This window comes from Lissotriton helveticus, chromosome 2_1 (assembly GCF_964261635.1).
Source record: "Lissotriton helveticus chromosome 2_1, aLisHel1.1, whole genome shotgun sequence".
Taxonomy (NCBI): Eukaryota; Metazoa; Chordata; class Amphibia; order Caudata; family Salamandridae; genus Lissotriton; species Lissotriton helveticus.
The window spans coordinates 163555174-163572940 of NC_136059.1; the positions used below are offsets into that span (position 1 = coordinate 163555174).

The 17767-nt window shown below is 47.6% G+C and overlaps 1 protein-coding gene across 2 annotated transcripts in view; it reads left to right on the forward strand.

The window, feature by feature from the left end:
* FANCG (FA complementation group G) overlaps positions 1–17767 on the forward strand; it is a 288288-nt gene that overhangs the window by 175781 nt on the left and 94740 nt on the right. For both annotated transcript variants that reach the window (XM_078674680.1, XM_078674679.1), the window contains exon 8: positions 8525–8685. In XM_078674680.1, coding sequence (XP_078530806.1) covers positions 8525–8685 — 161 coding nt within the window. The remainder of the gene's footprint in view (positions 1–8524; positions 8686–17767) is intronic.

Consider the following 17767-nt stretch of genomic DNA (forward strand, 5'->3'; position numbering starts at 1 on the left):
GGAGCTAATGTCCAGGACTGCAACCCAGTGAAGCAGAGGTCTGTAAAGGTGCATCCTATAGAAGCATGAATTATAACGGGGTGTCACTCAGCAGTAGTGTGAGGCGTGCTGTGGATGCAGAAAAAAAAAGGGATATGCATGTCCAATCATGAGGGGGGTGTGGGTCAGGCCAAGAGAGAGCGGCCCAGGTCATTCAGGACGCTGCAGGGGCATGAGAGTGCATGGGGACAAGGAAAGTCAGACGAAGCAGGAGGTATTGACAGGTTGCGTTCCAAGAAGGACGTCAGCGCATTGAGGAGGGGGAGGCAGATCATCCGATCGTGCATCGTCATCCGAGCGTGCGAGCAGGTAGTGCATCAGAGGTTCCCAAATATCCCTGGGCCTACAAGAAGGGGGTATCAATTCAGCAAAAGTAGTGTGCTGGTCTTGGCAATAAGTCAAGTCTGTAAGCCAAGCCTTAAATTTGGGCGCCCTTCCTCTGCCCCAGCGACAAGCCACCCGTCTCTTGGCTAAGAGCAAGGCGGTGTCAACAAATTTCCTGCATCCTCTAGGCAAGTGCACTGTGTATCCGAGGATAGCGATCAAGGGGTCAGCGGGCATCGTCTCACCCACCATCTCCGCGATAGCCTCCACAACCAGCTGCCAGTAATGAGCAACCTGGGGACAGTCCCATGCCAGGTGTAGGAAATCAGCATGGTCGGCATGGCAGCGGTCACATCTGTCGCTGTCAGCCAGCCCAAACCTATACTTCCGAGCCGGAGTATAGTATAGCCGCTGAAGGAATTTATAGTGAATAATTTTCAATCTGCTGCTAGCGGAGACGCGAGCGGTGAGCGTGCAACAGTAGTTCCACTGCTCATCGGTGATATCGAGGGCAAGTTCAGCAGCCCATCGCAGCCGAGCATTGGAGACCGGTTCCGGAGCCGCGCTTCGGATTTGGCGGTAAAGACCAGAGACCAAGTGGGTCCCGTCTTGTGATCCCAACAGGAAATGCAGTGGCGCTAGGGTCTCAGGTTCATTGGGATAGTCAGGTAAGATGTCCTGCATCCCCGCACGCAGCCGAATATAGTAAAAGAGTTCAAGGGTGGTGTGTTCCTGTGCCCTAAAGAACAGTTCCTTAGTCTTGAAACTACTCTCATGGAACAGGTCGCCCCAGCGGGCGATGAGTAACTTGACGGAAACCTCGTTCCGACAACATAGATAATTGCGGGTGATAAGTAAGCGGTAATTTGGGAGAGTAGGGCATCGGACACGACAGGTGTCTAGCGATGCGACGCCACGCATCTAATGTGCAGGAAACTGAGGTATGCGCAGTGGTGATGGATGTCTCAGGACAGTGTAGCAGTCCGTTGAGTGGTATGGGGTGCACAATCCAGTCCTCCACCGCTATGTGTGGCATGAAAGGAGTTGGAGCCATCCAATGGTAGGCAAAGTGTGCCTGTGCACATTGGTAGTAAGTTTCAAAATTAGGGATGTCAAAACCTCCTCTATCGTAGGGAAGGGTCAGCGTCGACCATTTTAAGCGGGGGGACTTGCCGCCCCAGAAAAGTCTGCGCAGCTCCGCACGGAGCGTCCTGAAGAAAAAGGCACCAGGGTAGTAGGGGATATTGAGGAATAGATATAGGAAGCGGGGCAATACCACCATTTTTATAAGTGAGGCTCTTCCCGCCATGGAGAGTGGTAGCGTGATCCACCTGTCCACCGAAGCCGTTAATTTGGTCACGGCCACTCCATAATTGGCACGGAGCGTCTCATCTTTATCGCGAGATATGCGAATTCCCAAATACCTAAGATCATCACTACACCACTCCAGTGGGTAATCGAGAGGGAAGGCATGCACCGCATCCGTGAGGGGGAAAAACTGCGATTTAGAAAACTGCGATTTAGCCCAATTGATGTGGACACCCGACACCCCTCCGAACAATATGAATTCTCGAAGCAGGGGATTGAGATGCGTCTCGGGATGTTTAACATAGAGCGTGATATCATCAGCATAAAGTGAGACATCTATTTGCCGCTGCAGGCAGTGTACTGCCCCCGCTCGGTGTAACTGCCGTATACGACAGGCGAGTGGTTCGACCGCGATGGCAAATAGCAGGGGAGAGAGCGGGCATCCCTGACGGGTGCCTCTGGTGAGTGCAATTGGTTGTGACAGGCGGCCATTGATTAGTACCCTCGCCGTCGGGTCCGTATACAAAAGTCGAACCCAAGAGAGAAATAATTTGGGGAAACCCATGCTGGCTAAAACCGAAAACAGGTATGGCCACTCGATCGAGTCGAATGCCTTAGTGGCATCTAGGAACACGGCAGCGATAGGGGTGTCGGGGTGGACCGTGCGAAGCAAGGTGAAAAGGGTGCGAAGATTGTGGGACGTAGATCTCCCTGCCACGAAGCCAGACTGATCAGGCAGGACAATCCGGGTCATGAGCAGCGACAACCGGGTAGCTAAGACTTTGGCCAGTATCTTAACATCGCAGTTCAGAAGGGACAGTGGACGGTACGAGTCGCAAGCGGCAGGGTTTTTATCCGGTTTCAGAAGGGAGGTGATCGCCACTTCACGCATAGAGCAGGGAAGTATCCCATCGGCCAGTGATTCCGTGAAGACCTCACTGAGCACCGGTGCCATTATGTCAACATAGGTTTTATAAAATTCGGCCGGTAAGCCATCGAGCCCCGGCGCCTTGCCATTCTGAAGGGACATGATGGCCTCACGGATCTCATCCAGCTCGAAGGGAGCCGCAAGAAACTCCCTGTCCCCATCGCTAAGCCAGCACAGCGCCACATCATTAAGGTAGGTAGCATATGAAGTGTGTACCTGCGCCGTAGAAGTATAAAGTGAAGAGTAGTGTGCTGTGAAAGTGGATAGTATCTCTGCCGGGTCCCTGACAGCCGTGCCGGTGTCATCAATAAGCTCCAGTATAGTGTTGTGCACCCGTGGTGGTCGTGTGAGTGCAGCAAGCACTTTTCCGGGCCTATCCCCCTCACAATATCTCCGGGCCACCCAGTGTTTGCCCCGGTACTTCACCTCCCTGGCCGCCTCTTCTTCAAATTTTGACAGTGTCTCTCTAAAGGTGGCGTGTAAGTGAGGGTCAGAATCTGTGATCATGCGGTGTTCCAGAGTCCGCAGTTCGCGTTCCAGTGTAGAAATGGACTGAAGGATATCAACTAGCCCCCAGTATAGTTACTACTAAAATCACTCTCTCAGAAAGGCGACTATCTTTAAATCAGGGTTCTCCTGTTTTGCTCCCCTCTCCACTTTCAACGCTTCTCAAGAACCAGAACCAGTGTCCTCTCCACCACAAAATCTCTCACATAAATCTAGCTCCCCTTAAGGACTGCCTCGCCAGTCCCACCCAAGAGACCTCTGCACGGTAGATAGCAGTCCATCACCCCTTTTCGTTAATCCAAAATGGTAACTTAAAAAAAAAAAATCAAGGAAAAGAACAAAGACCTCCGCCCCATCTCCTGCTATCTCTCCTACCTTATCAATAGATGAATCATCACACTGCAGTGATCTGTGCTATTGCCAAGGTCCTCAAATGAGGAATGAGGCAGCCTTGGAGTATACCGCGAACTTTATGTCCAAGATAATGGAGTCCTGTTTAGGCCAGTTTAAAAATATTCTAAAAACTGAACTAGCTCCACTAAAGGCCTGACTTGATAAACTGGATACAAAGATAAAGGCTGTCATTCTTTCACTACATGCAGCCGAAGGAATCGGCATCTCACCGCCGACCCTTCGCCCTGTATAAGAGACATGTGCGCATCTTAAACCCCTCCCTCTTCTGCTGGTGAAGATCGACCAGATATTTTGGAGCGCTAGGATTAAAACAAATCTGTGACCCGGCAGGCAGAAAGTAGAAATCCAAACCCAATCTATATGTTAATGCAGGTCAACCTACTACAAGGTATCCCCAACTTCGCCTGGAGTGTACCCCCTATCTGATTGTTCTCAAGGATGTCCCGGTAATGCCCTCTGGCACAACAGAAGATTATGTGGCGCTGAAAAAAAAGACTGTGCATTGGATAAAAATGAACATGAAATGTCATCGGGACATAGCCCAAGATATCATCTCAGAAAGAAGAGTCCCATGGCTTGACATCCATCCAAAAGACTGTGTAGGGGACTGCACATTAGTGAATTTCAAGGCCACTGCGCTTGTAGATGGGTTCCAAGGCGCTTCAGGATCCTGTCACCATTACTTAGAAAAATAAGGGTTATTTCTACAGACGCCTATATTTCCGCTCCACCTCTAACAGGGCTCTGCATTTCCTTGATGGACCCATTGACTTCTCTACCCAAACAACCTTCAATATACCGACGAACAATCGTTTTTGAACCATTATCATCCCTGGATGCACAAGACTGACGGTGGTTGAACAAGACACCCGCTGGTATAAAATCACTATCAAAAACAGGGGCCAACAAAGACAACACAATCCCTTTCTCCTCAGTGGTCTCAAAATTTAGCACAACAAGGGAGAGTCGTAACCTTCTGCCATTGATGCCTAATTTGCGACCGCAAAACTCCTCCGGAAACAATAGCCGCAGTACAGCGAGATGCGGTGGTGCAGCATGGGCTCAGGTCAGGTACAGGACAAGGCAAGCTCGCTCCAATTAATCTTGGCCCCAGTCGACTTGGAGGCTCATAGCTGGGGCCACGCACTCTTGGCCTATAGTCCTGTTGTTTGAGTAATCAAGGGCCAAAATGGGCTTATGGGCTGTGGACTTTCATGGCTTTGGTTCTATTTTTTTGTATTGATTCAGAAAGCTCAACCTCCCCTGACCATGACCAATACTCTGTCAATGGATGTAACAATTTCTGCCACTCATGAATATTGATGCCAGTTTTTTCCTTGATTTGTATAGCAGGAGTGGACTAGAAATCTCTCATGAGAAGGCTCTTCAGTTTGTTTGTTCTTCATCGTCTAACAATTTGACAGATTTTTCTGTAGTGGCTGCGGAATACATTAAAATTTAAGTTGAGCCTCCTGAATTCACAAAGATTTAGGGACATTTTGAAACATTAAAGACAAAGCGCAAGGCTCCTTCCTCTTTTTAACTAAGCTGTTACAGACCCTATGTTTTGGTTTGGAATAATTCAGCATCTAGTTATCCAGACTTCCTGAAGGCACAAAATCCCAGCAGTGGACACCTCTTCCTTAATTTCCCACTAGACAGATAGTCTAAGTCCTCTGTGACTGCAGCCTCGCAAGGTCTTCACTTTATTACAATGCAACTTCTTGTCACATTACAAGACGCATGACCTTTACCTTAACTCTAGTACATCCGGAGGTCACTACTTAAGAGTCATTATTCGTTGTCACCACAACTGTGCCGAATAAGGTAAGTTGAAGGGTAAACATTAGTATTGTTGAGGTTCAGTTAATTTAAACCAATATACTATGGGATTAGTCTTACTTAAAGTTTACTCTTTTATTTCATTTTATTAGGGTTAGCACAATGGTAATGTTAAGGTCACTCTAAATGAATATTTGAAATTAATTTAGAGTTAAGGTTAGCAGATAACGTATTTAAAAGTATTTAAATTAGGGTTAGAATTAGGTTTGGATTAAGGATATTTTAGTTGAATTAAAATGAGTGGTGAGGTTTGCATAAGGGTTATGATAAGGTAGCTTCTTAATTCTAATTTGATTTAATTTTATTTAGGGTTAATATTAGGGTTACATTGAGGATAGGCATTCAATTGTATACAATTGAAAGAAATTGCATTAAATCTGTGTTATTTTATTTACGCTATATAAAATGATAGGTTCAAGGCTGAACTTCCCATATGAGACACAAGAAAAACTGTCAGATTGCTGAGTTTCGAGGAATAGCTTTTAGGGAGGATGGACAGAGGGATCATCAGTTATTCCCCTTAACAGCTGTGATTGTTATATACATTTCTGAGAGATATATAAAACAATACACATAAATGCTCCCGTAGACAGTCCGACTCACTTCTGCACTCACTGTATAGTGTGTGGCCGGTACGGACACGCTTTCCAAAGATGCTTTTAGCTCCTAGCTGACTGCTGCAGCCTACCAAGTAAACTTAATTTATTGAATTAATTTCATTTAAATTCAGCATCCTGTAAAGGTTAACTTAAATACACTTTCATATTATGTACTTAAACATAATTTAAATTAGGGGTGGGTGTAACTTGCGGAATTTTACTCTGCAGAATTCCGCGGGGTCCGTTAATGGGTGTAATAAGTATGTTGCGCTGCTCACGCTGTGATTTAGACCTGGGAGCACGTTCCTAGCCGGAAAAGCAGTGTAAACGGCACCATGCGGTTCGCCAGGGGGGCGCGGGCTACTCAAGTTGATTTTGCTGCCACTCGAGTAGAGTTTCTACTCAAGCGCCACCCTTCTGACCACAAATGGTCACGACTGCCCGCGTTGCAAAAATCTTGCTGGATGTCCTAGCAACTGAAAATCGTGATAGAGGATGCCAAATCTCGTGTGTGCTTGCCAACTTACCGTTTTGGCGCACAGGCGAGAAAATATTCCACCACACAATTGGAACGGAATATTTCGCCCACCAATAATTTAAATTAGGGATACCATCTGCCCCTGTGTTCTTCATTAGGCCCTCCTCCGCCACTGCCCATTACTGCATAGTTGTAAACCAGATGTTTGTTAGGGCACCTCTTGGGCGCAGCCTTTGAACTGCAATACATATCTTTGCCAGTATTGCTACTAAAGCCACAAATCTATGTCACATTTTGCCTTTTTTTTTGCTGTTCAGCAAATATTGTTTTAATTCCTTAACTGGAATTCTCCCCTGTTAAAGGATGTAATTTAGCAAACGCTTTTGTAAATAAACAGTACTTGAGAGCAGGACCATGTAATGTTTCAGCTTATGCCCACCTGATTCACCATCCACATCTGCTCAGGTACATGCTCTCACCTCATTAGCAGTTCCTCAATTGAATCTGCATGTGTCCTTTCTAACAAACTCTTTTTTATTAATTTGTCTTCTCACCCGCTAACCTAGCGAAATGTTGCAGCTGTGTAGCCATGTAATACAATTCAAGCCAGGTCACCCCAGTCCTCTTCTGTCCCAGGTGAGTTTTAGCATTTCTGGTGTAATCCTGGTCCCTTCCTTGTCCAAATCAAATAGACTAGAAGCTGATCCAGTTCCCTGAATAATGGTTTCACCAAAACTCTCCACTTGTCTCAATTACAGTACCTGCTGCATGTATGACCTTCTGACATTTGAGAGCCATTTTTAATGAACCCCATGGTGGGGTAAAATAGACCTCTCTGTAGTCGCACACATCACTAATCAGCTAGCCTTTTCCAGGAGGCCCATGATCTGCCCTGATCCTCCAGCTTCTTTCTTGAGGTCAGGCCCATCCACATTCCTCTTGGGTGCATCCCAGCATCCATTTCGTGTCACTGATAAAGGCTGGTCCACCATGGCACTCCCACCGGTGCCTGTTTCAAAGGCCACTTTCACCACCGGCGGCTTCCAGTGGGGACGATCTTTCATCAGCATGCCAACACAGCAAAGTCTACACTACGCTCCGTGCCCACGCTGGCAGAGGCTCTCCCACAACAACCCGTTCCCCTTATTTTCCGGCTCTTGTCTGCTCTGTGGTTTCAATATGTGCTTTTAATGCTACCTCTCTGCACCCACCAGCATTTCCTGTAATTTCAGTTCAGAGGATTATAAAGGACTGTACATGGGATATCAGCAGCTACCTCAGGAAACGTCCAGTCTTCCATCTTGTCAGGCCATATGCCCATTTATTTTAAGTACATTTAATTCTGTTTAGTTGAAGGACAATTTTGGGGTGTTTATGTAAATGTAAGACTACCATAGTGGGGTTGCGGTAGTGGAAAATTACATTATACACTTGTCAAAGTAGTGTTTCTCATTTTAGTGGTAGGTCGAGGTGGTGAGCCTTAAAGTAGTAACAAACTACTAGTTACAATCCTCTTGTGTTGAATGTGGTACTGTATTGACTAAATATCTGCCTGACGCCGGGCAGCATACCTTTTCTAAGTTGGCGTCAGACAGACTGGTAATCTTGGACCTTTCACCGGCTTGGCTGGGCAGTGACCCTACAGTGACATGCTTGTATGCAGGCTCTCCTCGCTGGACTGGAGCCGCAATGTATTCCCGCTTGGCAGATGCTGCTGTGACCCTCTGTCCCTTGGTGGGCACCACAAGCAGGAAATCAGACACTGGATACTGGTTAAAGCCAAAACACACTGTGAAAATAATTTTCCACTCAAAATGCGAATAGGAAGGACAAATGGTTCATTGCTCAGTGATTGAACTGCCTGACTGACTAAAATGAATAAAAATTGATGTTTTTAGAATCTATTCCTTTACAGAGATATTGTTAAATTTAGTGAAAATACACCTGACGGAGGCCTAGTATCGCAGGTAAGTGTTCCTTCTGGGTATAACCAGACAGACTCTAAGTGCCAGACTCAAAATAACGCTTACTGTTCCTATATATCAGACCAAATTAAAACCTGAATCCCTTTCTTTTTCTTTTAAGGCTTTAGATGATTCCAAACAAGATACAAGTTCTCTTGGCCACATATCCCTTCTCCGGACAGAGTACCTGGTCCAGATCCCACGCGCAGTCACTATTTTCGGCGATCATAACCAGTTGGAAGTGAAGTATCTTATATCAAGGAGATATCTCCAGGATGGAAGGTAAATCCCTTCTCCATTGCCCTTGCTTATGCTCTGTCTTTATTAATGAAGTATGTATGTTGTTTTGCGAATGCACCTCTCCGGTGTTGATGTTCGAAGCTTTGAATATGTGCTATGATCTTACCTTACACAAGGTCGGTTTTGTAATCGTAGCATTCTTTGTTACTATGCAAATGCGCCGGATTTGAGAACTGGGCGACGGATGGGGCACTTGGGGTCTCCTTCCCTGTGAAGAGATACCACAACATCAGCTGGTTGACCATCAACTCTTCCGATACCCACAAGTAAAATATGCCTTGTAGGATATGATATTAGATTGCTGGAGGGTGCCAAAGAGATCAGCATACTGGCTACTAGTGTCCTCATTGCGCAAACATGCCATATTATAGATTTATAGGACTCTAATAAGCTACAGTCCGTCGTCTTTGAAAATACTAAAAGACCGATTGGAGAGGGATCTAGGGGTCCTAGCAGATGAGGATGGGAGCGACGCGTGTTTACAAGCAAGGGAGATTGTGTATGGACCTGGTCTCTGCCTAGTACAATTAAAAATACTGCATCAGCCATATTTTACCAGGACCAGGCTCTTCCATGTGGGGAAACCGGAGAGTGTCAGGAGCCTGCGCAGATGTCTGACAGGGATGCTACGCCACACCCTATTAGATTGCACCGATTACAAACGTGCTGGGCACAAGTGAGCTAGCGTATCTCGGTGGTCACATGGGAGCGCGTGGCCCTTGGCTCCCCTTTGGAATACACAGGGTATATGGGGCATCACAACCTGTGTAAACATACTCCACTGTTCTGCAATGTGGCTCTCATGGTCGCCACAAGGGACATTGTTCGGCTGTGACTGAGTGGGTAAATCCTGGAGTTGGCCCAATGGACAGCTAGAGTTGATGTCGGTTTAGCAAGCGGAGTGCATCATGTATAAAATGCCTGGAAGCCCACGGAAATTTGACAATATATGGGCCCATGGACCGATTTCCGGCGCATGATTTGACTTCTGATTGTGCAGCATAACAACCATGGCCGCTGCTGGCGGTGAGCTGTTTTGCTTGATTCTCAAAGGGATTGGCAGGGGTGTTGGACCCAACTGAGTATTGTTTGAAACACCCCATAATGCTTCTATACCGGTCTTAAAAGTTAGTGCTGGTAATGCTAAATAGTATTGTGGCTTGGATTGTCTCGAAATATTTGTTAAATGTTGATAGTTCATTTGTTTACATGGCAAATCTTAATAAAATGATTAAAAAAAATAATCACCTTGCCCATGTTAGGCTTCTTGTCTTGAGTCTCTTGAAGACTATAGACTCTCAGCCGAAAAAGAGATGAGGTGAATAGAAGTAAAATGCATGGATAACAATGTAATCTAAGTGACTGACTGACTGACTGATGGTATTTCTAAAGCGCACTAATGCCAAGGCGTCTTGGCGCTAAGTAAGATAGCTGAACATGAGCTGACCGATGTATTATTGGGTGAAGAGCCATGTCTTAATTTCCTTCCTAAACAACCTCTGGTTGGGGATCTGTCTTAGCTGAAGTGGTAAAGAGTTCCATAGCCTTGAAGCCAGATAGGAGAAACCCTTGCCTCCCCATCGTTGTCTTTTGATCTTCGAGACAGTGACCAGACCCTGCGTGGCAGACCTCAAGGAGCGGGTTGGCTGATACCTCGTGAATAGTTGTTGGAGGTCAGAGGCCCCCTCACCCGACAGTGCCTTATGAACCAGGCAGAGTGCTTTGAAATCCACCCGCCTTTGCACTGGAAGCCAGTGTAGCTGCCTGATGGAGCGAGAAGTGGAATGGTACTTAGGCAGATTGATAAGTAATCTAGCTGCAGCGTTTTGTATTGATTGTAGCTTGGCCATTTGAGCACAGCCAGCTCCTAGGTAAAGGGAATTGCCGTAGTCTATTCTTGAAAAGATGGTAGCAATTATGACTGTTTTCCTAAGACAGAAAGGAATAAACTGCAGTATCTTTCTCAGCCCTTTAAGTGTAAAAAAGCAAGCGGAGACCACTTGGTTGACCTGAGGCCTCCAGGACAGGTCTTTGTCAAACATTATGCCAAGGTTCCTCGCTTTGGCCACTGGAACCGGACAGGCTCCCGCAGATGTGGGCCACCACATCTGGTTCCAGATCGATGATTTTTGAGCGAACTCGAGGACTTCCGTTTTTCCTGTGTTCAATTTCAGGAAATTCAGATTCATCCACTGCATGACTTCCGACATACAGCGGGAAAAATCAGCTGCCTTGGAATCCACAGACTCGGAAACTGAGACAATCAGCTGAGTGTCGTCAGCATATGACACTAGCTTAAAGCCTTGAGTTTTGATTAGTTTCGCCAGGGGGTTAACATAGATGTTGAACAAGGTGGGCGACAAAGCAGAACCCTGGGGGACTCCTCTGGGAAGGAGGAATTTGTCTGACTGATGGCCGTTCCAAAAAATGACTTGTTCTCTATCAGATAAAAAGGAGGTGAGGAGGTCCAGAGCTATGCCCATGACCCCAGCGTCGTAGAGCCTTTGGATGAGTACCTCATGATGTACGGTATCAAAGGCCACTGTTCGGTCCAACAGGACCAAGGTAACTTGGCTAGGCTGGACTACGGAAATTCCTTGTATATAGGGCTACCCCAGCGGTTGCTGGATAAGCTACAGGGGGTAATGAATGATGCTGCCAGGCTGATTTACAAAAAACCTAGGACGGCACATTCGTCCCCACTGATGCAGGAGCTACACTGGCTCCCGATTCGGCAAAGGGTTGCATTCAAAGGATTGTGCATTGTGCATAAGGCGCTATATGGCAATGCACCAAAATATGTGAAATCTCGCCTATCTCCCTACACGCCGAGCAGGACTTTGCGCTCGTCGGATGCTACCTTCCTGTCTCAATCTCGTTTTAAGTTGGCCACGATGGGAGGGCGTGCCTTTTCCAATACACTCCCTGCTCTGTGGAATAAATTGGCCCCGGAACTGAGGAAGGAAGGCAATCTGTTAGCCTTCAGGAAGAAATTAAAAACGGTTCTGTTCAAGCAAGCATGGAGCAGCTCTTAGATGTACTGTTAAGATCATGTACCTGTCAAACCTTACTACGCAATCTGGACAAATCAGCGCTTAGAGACCCCTGTGGTTATAACGCGCTATACAAATTAAATAAATAAATAAATAAATAAATAAACTCTGCCTCCCTCGTCCATGCCCTTTCGTATCTCCCCAGCCGCCATGATTAGGGCTGTTTCCGTTGAGTGTTTTGCGCGGAAGCCGTGTTGAGTATTATCGAGAATGTTGTTTGTCTCGAGATAAGCTGATAGCTCCAGGTTCATGGCTTTCTCCACTAATTTGGCTGGCAGAGGCAGACAGGAGATCGAACGGTAGATTTTTTCATCAGTGGGGTCTAACTTTGGCTTTTTTAGCAACGGCCGAATGCAGGCCTTTTTCCATAGTAGCGGGAAGACTCCCAACCTCAGAACCTGATTAAGGACCGGCAGTAGTAGTGAACTAGTCTCTGTTGGGGCCAGGTGGAGTACATAAGATGGACAAGGGTCCATAGGTGAGCCAGACTTAGTTTTTAACAACAGGTCTGTCAAAGTGTTCTCATCAAGTGGAGAGAACAGTGACAGGCCACCCTGGGTGCTGCTAGTGGCATCGTGCCTGTCTTGCTTAATTTGTAAGCTGTTTGCTGCGTTAGACAAATCTTTGTAAACAGATTGTACTTTGTTATAAAAGTAAGATGCCAGCTTGTCCGTGAATGCTTTGTCTGGCAGAAAATTAGCATCATGTGGACAACTCAATAGGGCGTTGACGGTAGAGAAAAGTTCTCTGCCAGAATGGGCAGCGTCCTGAATCTTCCTGGAGTAGTAGGTGGATTTAGAATGAATGATTAGATTCTTATCATTCTCAAGAGCAGCACAATAAGTTTTCTTATGTGCTGCATCATAGTGTGCTCTCCAAGAACGCTCTTTCTGTCTGCAGTTGATTTTAGCAGTTTTAAAATCTGGTGAATACCATGGTGAAGACACCCTTTTTTGTCGTACTTTGAATACTTTTTCAGGTGCTACCTTATTGGCCGTTCTGTTAAGGCTGTCTTGTAGAGCCATAGCCGCCTGATTTGTATCTGCGCAGGCCGTTACTCTGTCTTCAAGAGCACCTATTAGGTCAGACCTTGTGACTGACTTCCATGCATGATATTTCCTAGGGGGGGGGACCGGAGTCTCCTCCTATGAGTGGAGGCAGTGAGTGAGATAGAGAAAAAGACTGCGCAATGATCAGACCATAGCATTGGTGTTATTTTGCTTAGTTCAATGTATGGGATGTTTGTGCAGATGCCATCCAGAGTATGGCCTGCCGTATGTGTGGGTTCCCTAACAATTTGCTCCAAAATATGAGAGGAAAGTATGTCAAGGAGATTGACCGTCTCCAAGTTATTTTTATCCTCGAAATGGAAATTAAAATCTCCTAAGATAGTGTAAAATTCGTGCTCAAGGGAGTTCTCCAGATGAGTTTGAATGGCAACTAGGAACGGGGCTCTCGGACTAGTGGGCCTATAGATTAATAGGCCAGAGAAGGAGGAGGTATGGTTGGATTTCAATGTGAAACTCATTGCTTCAGCGCCATCAAGGCTCTCGGACGTGGCCAACAAGGTGAGAGAAGATCTAAAGATTATAGCTAAACCTCCACCCCTTCCGTCAGATCGGTTGATACTTGCAACCGTGTAGCCTGCCGGGATGGCAATATTCCAGTCAGGGTCACTGCTGTCATTAGCCCATGTTTCTGTTAGGAATAATGCATCCAGATCTTCCGTCTGTATTAAACATTCCAGTTGGTATTTATGTTTGGCCATAGATCTAACATTAAGAAGCATGCAGCTAATGACCCTATTATTCTCGATAACTTGCTTATTGCCCTTTATATAGCTATTCTGAGGGAGGAGACCCTTTAGTGGCCGAGACACGGTGTTATGCCCCTCCATGGTTGCCCCATCGCAAGATATGCTGCAGTGGGACCCAGCAGGCTTCGCGCTGTAATGGTGATCGCACGTACCTTTGTTAAGTTTGAGGAGGCAGTTTTTAGAGTAGGTGATCCTGATGGACGGACCAAGGGGTCTGGCGCAAGGTGCAATCCGGGCGCTGACGGGCACAGACGGGCTTGCCTTTGGCGACCCCGCTGCGCCCGCCCGCTGCGCGGACGGTGCATCTGTGATGATATGTGAGCCGGGGGAGGAGCTAGCAGGCCAAACCGGAACTGGAACGCTAATCTTCAGGCGGGTCGACGAAATTACCCGAGCCCCGCGTTAGCAATTCCAGTCCGGTAACAGGTGAGTATTTTCCAAGAGATTTTAAAAGACTACAACAGTCTGAAAATAAGGTGCAAAAACGCGCAACTTAGGAGCTAAGTGAACATATATTCGAATTCAAGGCATGGGCAAGAGGGCGTTGCAGAAATGTTATCACCAGAAAGGGATGGGAATTTTATTGAAGTGGGCCAACACCAAAAATGCTTTAGAGACTTGGCAACTTTTATGTTTCCCATGATTGCAAGAACCAAGAACTTTTTCCATAAAAATGAAATTGAGACATTAAAACATTTATATCTCAATATAAATATTTAATTGATTCATGATCTAAAATGCATTCTTCAAGACTGATGAAATAGAGTCAGAATTTGAGCTTTGATTTGTCAGTCAACATTCAATCCAATCCCTTCCAGAACTTTAAAGAGAATCTTATCACTTCATCGCCCAGCAAAAAGTATTAAGTGCTTGTTTATGCATACTTGCCAACATGTTTCATGATGTAAACGCGTTGCTTCAACGAGGCAAAAATTGATATTTGCAACTAATGCAAATGCTTCATTAATGATAGTTATCAGTGTAGTACATGGTCACCCAGTTGATAAAACGGATAAAGGGGATGATAGGGGAGAAAACCAATGAAACCAGAGAAAGAGCTTGTTAATAAAAGAAATTTGCTAAAGCTTGACCTTCTTGCATGGGTTGCAGTCTCATTTGGGAAATCATAATCACTATGCTTATTTATTTATTTATTTATTTGAAAAGTTGTTATCAAGGTGTAGGGCCCTAGTCAAATCGCAGAGGATACGGTGCAAGTGCCAGAACATAGTTTGGTGGTTGCTGTATTGTTTGCAGTTATGTGGAACTGTAAAAAGAAAGCATAGTAGACTTTGGGGGTTGCCCTTTACTGGTTGCAAAGTTGGTTGATTTTAATCGTTGCTTAATTTGAGCAGCAAGGGGAAGCCAGTGAACATACATCTGGACGCGCGAGGGCAGGAGAGAAGGAGAGAGAACATGGAAGGTTTTAATTTATAGGCACACAAATGGAGAGGATTACAAAGGCGAGTGAGTTGGGTTCTTACGAGGCACTGGCGGTGTCATGGGAGCCACACAGGACTCAAGGATGGGAGAAGAATGAATGAATGAATGAAAAAGTCGGTCTGGGGCGGTGTTAGACCTGTCAGCCCTAAGGTGGTCTTTCCCTATTTTTTTCGCCCTTGCCTCATTTTTCCCACCTTCTTTTTGTTGGCCCTTAGGTCTTCGGGCACCTTTTCATGGCTAATCCATGTTAGGGTGCAGGTGCTCTCTACTTCAAACATGGCTGCCACTGGCCCCTGCTACTGCAGCGTGGTCTTTTAGTGTAGCACCCTAGCTGCCAGGAGCTGGCTGGATCCCCATACATTGTTGCAATGCCAGCCTGCCATCCCCTGTCCATAGGTAGAGTGGGGAAGCTCCTGGAACCTTCCAGAAGAAGGGCGGAGCCTATTTTTGCCGCCTTAGAGAGTGGTCACCTGACCTGGGAATACTTAAGCAAGGGAGGGAACTTTTTTAGTCAGTTGGGGCATCACTGACCTGGGGAACCCACGCAGGAGATTTAGGCGGGAGGGCCTAGTCAGGAACTTATGCCTCTGGGAGTGACAGGATTTAGGTGCTGCCTCTTAAGTTGAGTGAGGTATCCTAGACAACAGCAGTAGGGAACCCCAGGGTCCATCTGCAGTGACCTGAGGAAACTCAGCCAGCCTCTAACTCAGACCCCCCCACCCCTCTCTTCAAGAAACCATCACTTAAGGGCGCCAAACCATCCAAGCGCCAAGAAGACTACTTGCCTGTGACCAGAGACTACTGGGGGATCGACCAGGTACTGGACTGTGCTGCCCTGCGCACTCTCTGCCTCCATCTGGGCCCACCTTGCCATGCCTGCCTCCCCCTGACTGTCTTGCTTCGCTTTCCATCCTGCCTGCATCACTGGCTGCATCCCTTGAAAAGCGCTGTGATCTGCTACCCTGCCCAGCGCTGTGTTATAGACTGCCTGCCAAGCGCTATTGCCCTAAGCCCTGCCGTGCCACTGGGAGTGCCCCCACATTGAGTGCCCTCAAGCGCTTCCCGGAGCTGTGACTGGCCCAAGCGCTATTCTGCCACGTAGTTACCCCCGTAGCGCTCTGCGAGCTGAGCGCGCTGTTCAGGGCGACTCACCGCTACGGCCCCGGAGCTGTTTGCGCCCTCCTGAGGCGCCGAGGAATCTCCCCTGTGGCCGCGGCGTCAACGCCAGTATTCTGTCGCCCCTCGGCGGCCCCGGTGTGCCAGGAGAGGGCCGCCGGAATCCACCGCAGGCCGTGCTGGGCCTGAAATCATCTGCCTTCCCGGGCCCCCGGCGCTCCAGTGAAGTCTGCCCGTCCTCTTGCCTCCCTCGGCGGCCCACGTATGCCAGGGGAGGGCCGCCGCATCAAGTGCACCAGGCCGCGTTGGGCCTGAAGCCTCTGCGGCCCGCATCACGTGACAGGGAGTGCTGCCGCGTCATCGGCCGCGCCCCTGCCACAGCCGCGCAGCCATTGGCTGCCTACACTGGGCCTTCTGCCGTGAGCCCCGGCGCCCGCGGAAGCCCCATCTCGTCACGGAGGGGGCCGTGGAGCCTGAGAGCCCCCTCCGATCTGCCCCACACGTTGGCCCCGCCTCGCCCCCGGCGCCGGTGCCCGAAAGCTGTCCCAGCACCGCGCCGAGTCGAGTGAGGCCCCGGGAGGGCTGGAACCCCTCCCCTCGCCTAGAGTCCACGCAAGGGCCCCGGAGGGCCGAAGTTCACAGGTAACCCCCGGGGAGGAGGGCGGAAGGCCGGACAGGGCCCTGAGTTCGCCCTCCCCTGAGGAGCATTGAGACTGGGCCCCGTTGGCCCCAATGAGCCTCCAATGACCCAGAGGCCTCAGTTAAACCCCCCAGATGCCTCAATACCAGTTGACTGTGCATGCCTGAAGCCAGGCTCATACTAAAGTAACTGTGCATGCCTGAAGCCAGGCTCATACGAAAGTAACTGTGCATGCCTGATTACTTGTTTTAAGCCTGCTGATGAAGTGGTAAAATATTTCCCTGTACTGAGTTTCTTGCAGGGGCGGGCTTCTACGAATCCTGATGGGGATGTGCTATGATACTGATTGATTTACCCCATTGATATTTCGATGACATGGTTACTAGTATTGAACTGTTGGTATTCGCAAGATGAAATGTTCATAACTGCTTCCTGAAATGTTAATCCATGGTTTATGAAAGTACCCCCTTATCCTGCTGAGGATAGGGGGGATAATGCAACAGGCTGTATTATTTGATGTTTTGCTCACCTGATGGGAATGTCTAATGTACTGCTTGATTGGAACACCTTAATGAAATGCTAATGAGATGCTAATGCACTGATGGCCTTGATCTGAAGCCTATATAAAAGACCTTGATTTTCAGTCACAAACACTGGTGTGGTCTCCATTATTGATCTCACTTATTGTCTCAGTGGATGGATGTGTTGAGTAGCTCCTTTACACGTAAGCCCCCTGGTTGCTTACCTGCTCGAGCCAAGCTACCCCCTCGGAGAACTGGTGGTCCCAGTTCTTACAGGCGGTCTTTGGGAATGACCAGGCTCATGAAGCAAAACAATGTCTGTACTATTTCTGTGTGATCACTAACACTTAGGGCACTGACACATATGGCTAAATTGTCTGAATGCACCTACAACAAGGTTTAAGGTCCACAGGCTTTCACGGATATGAAGGCATACATAGTCCTGAAACAAGAAACACACCTCACTGCAGAATGT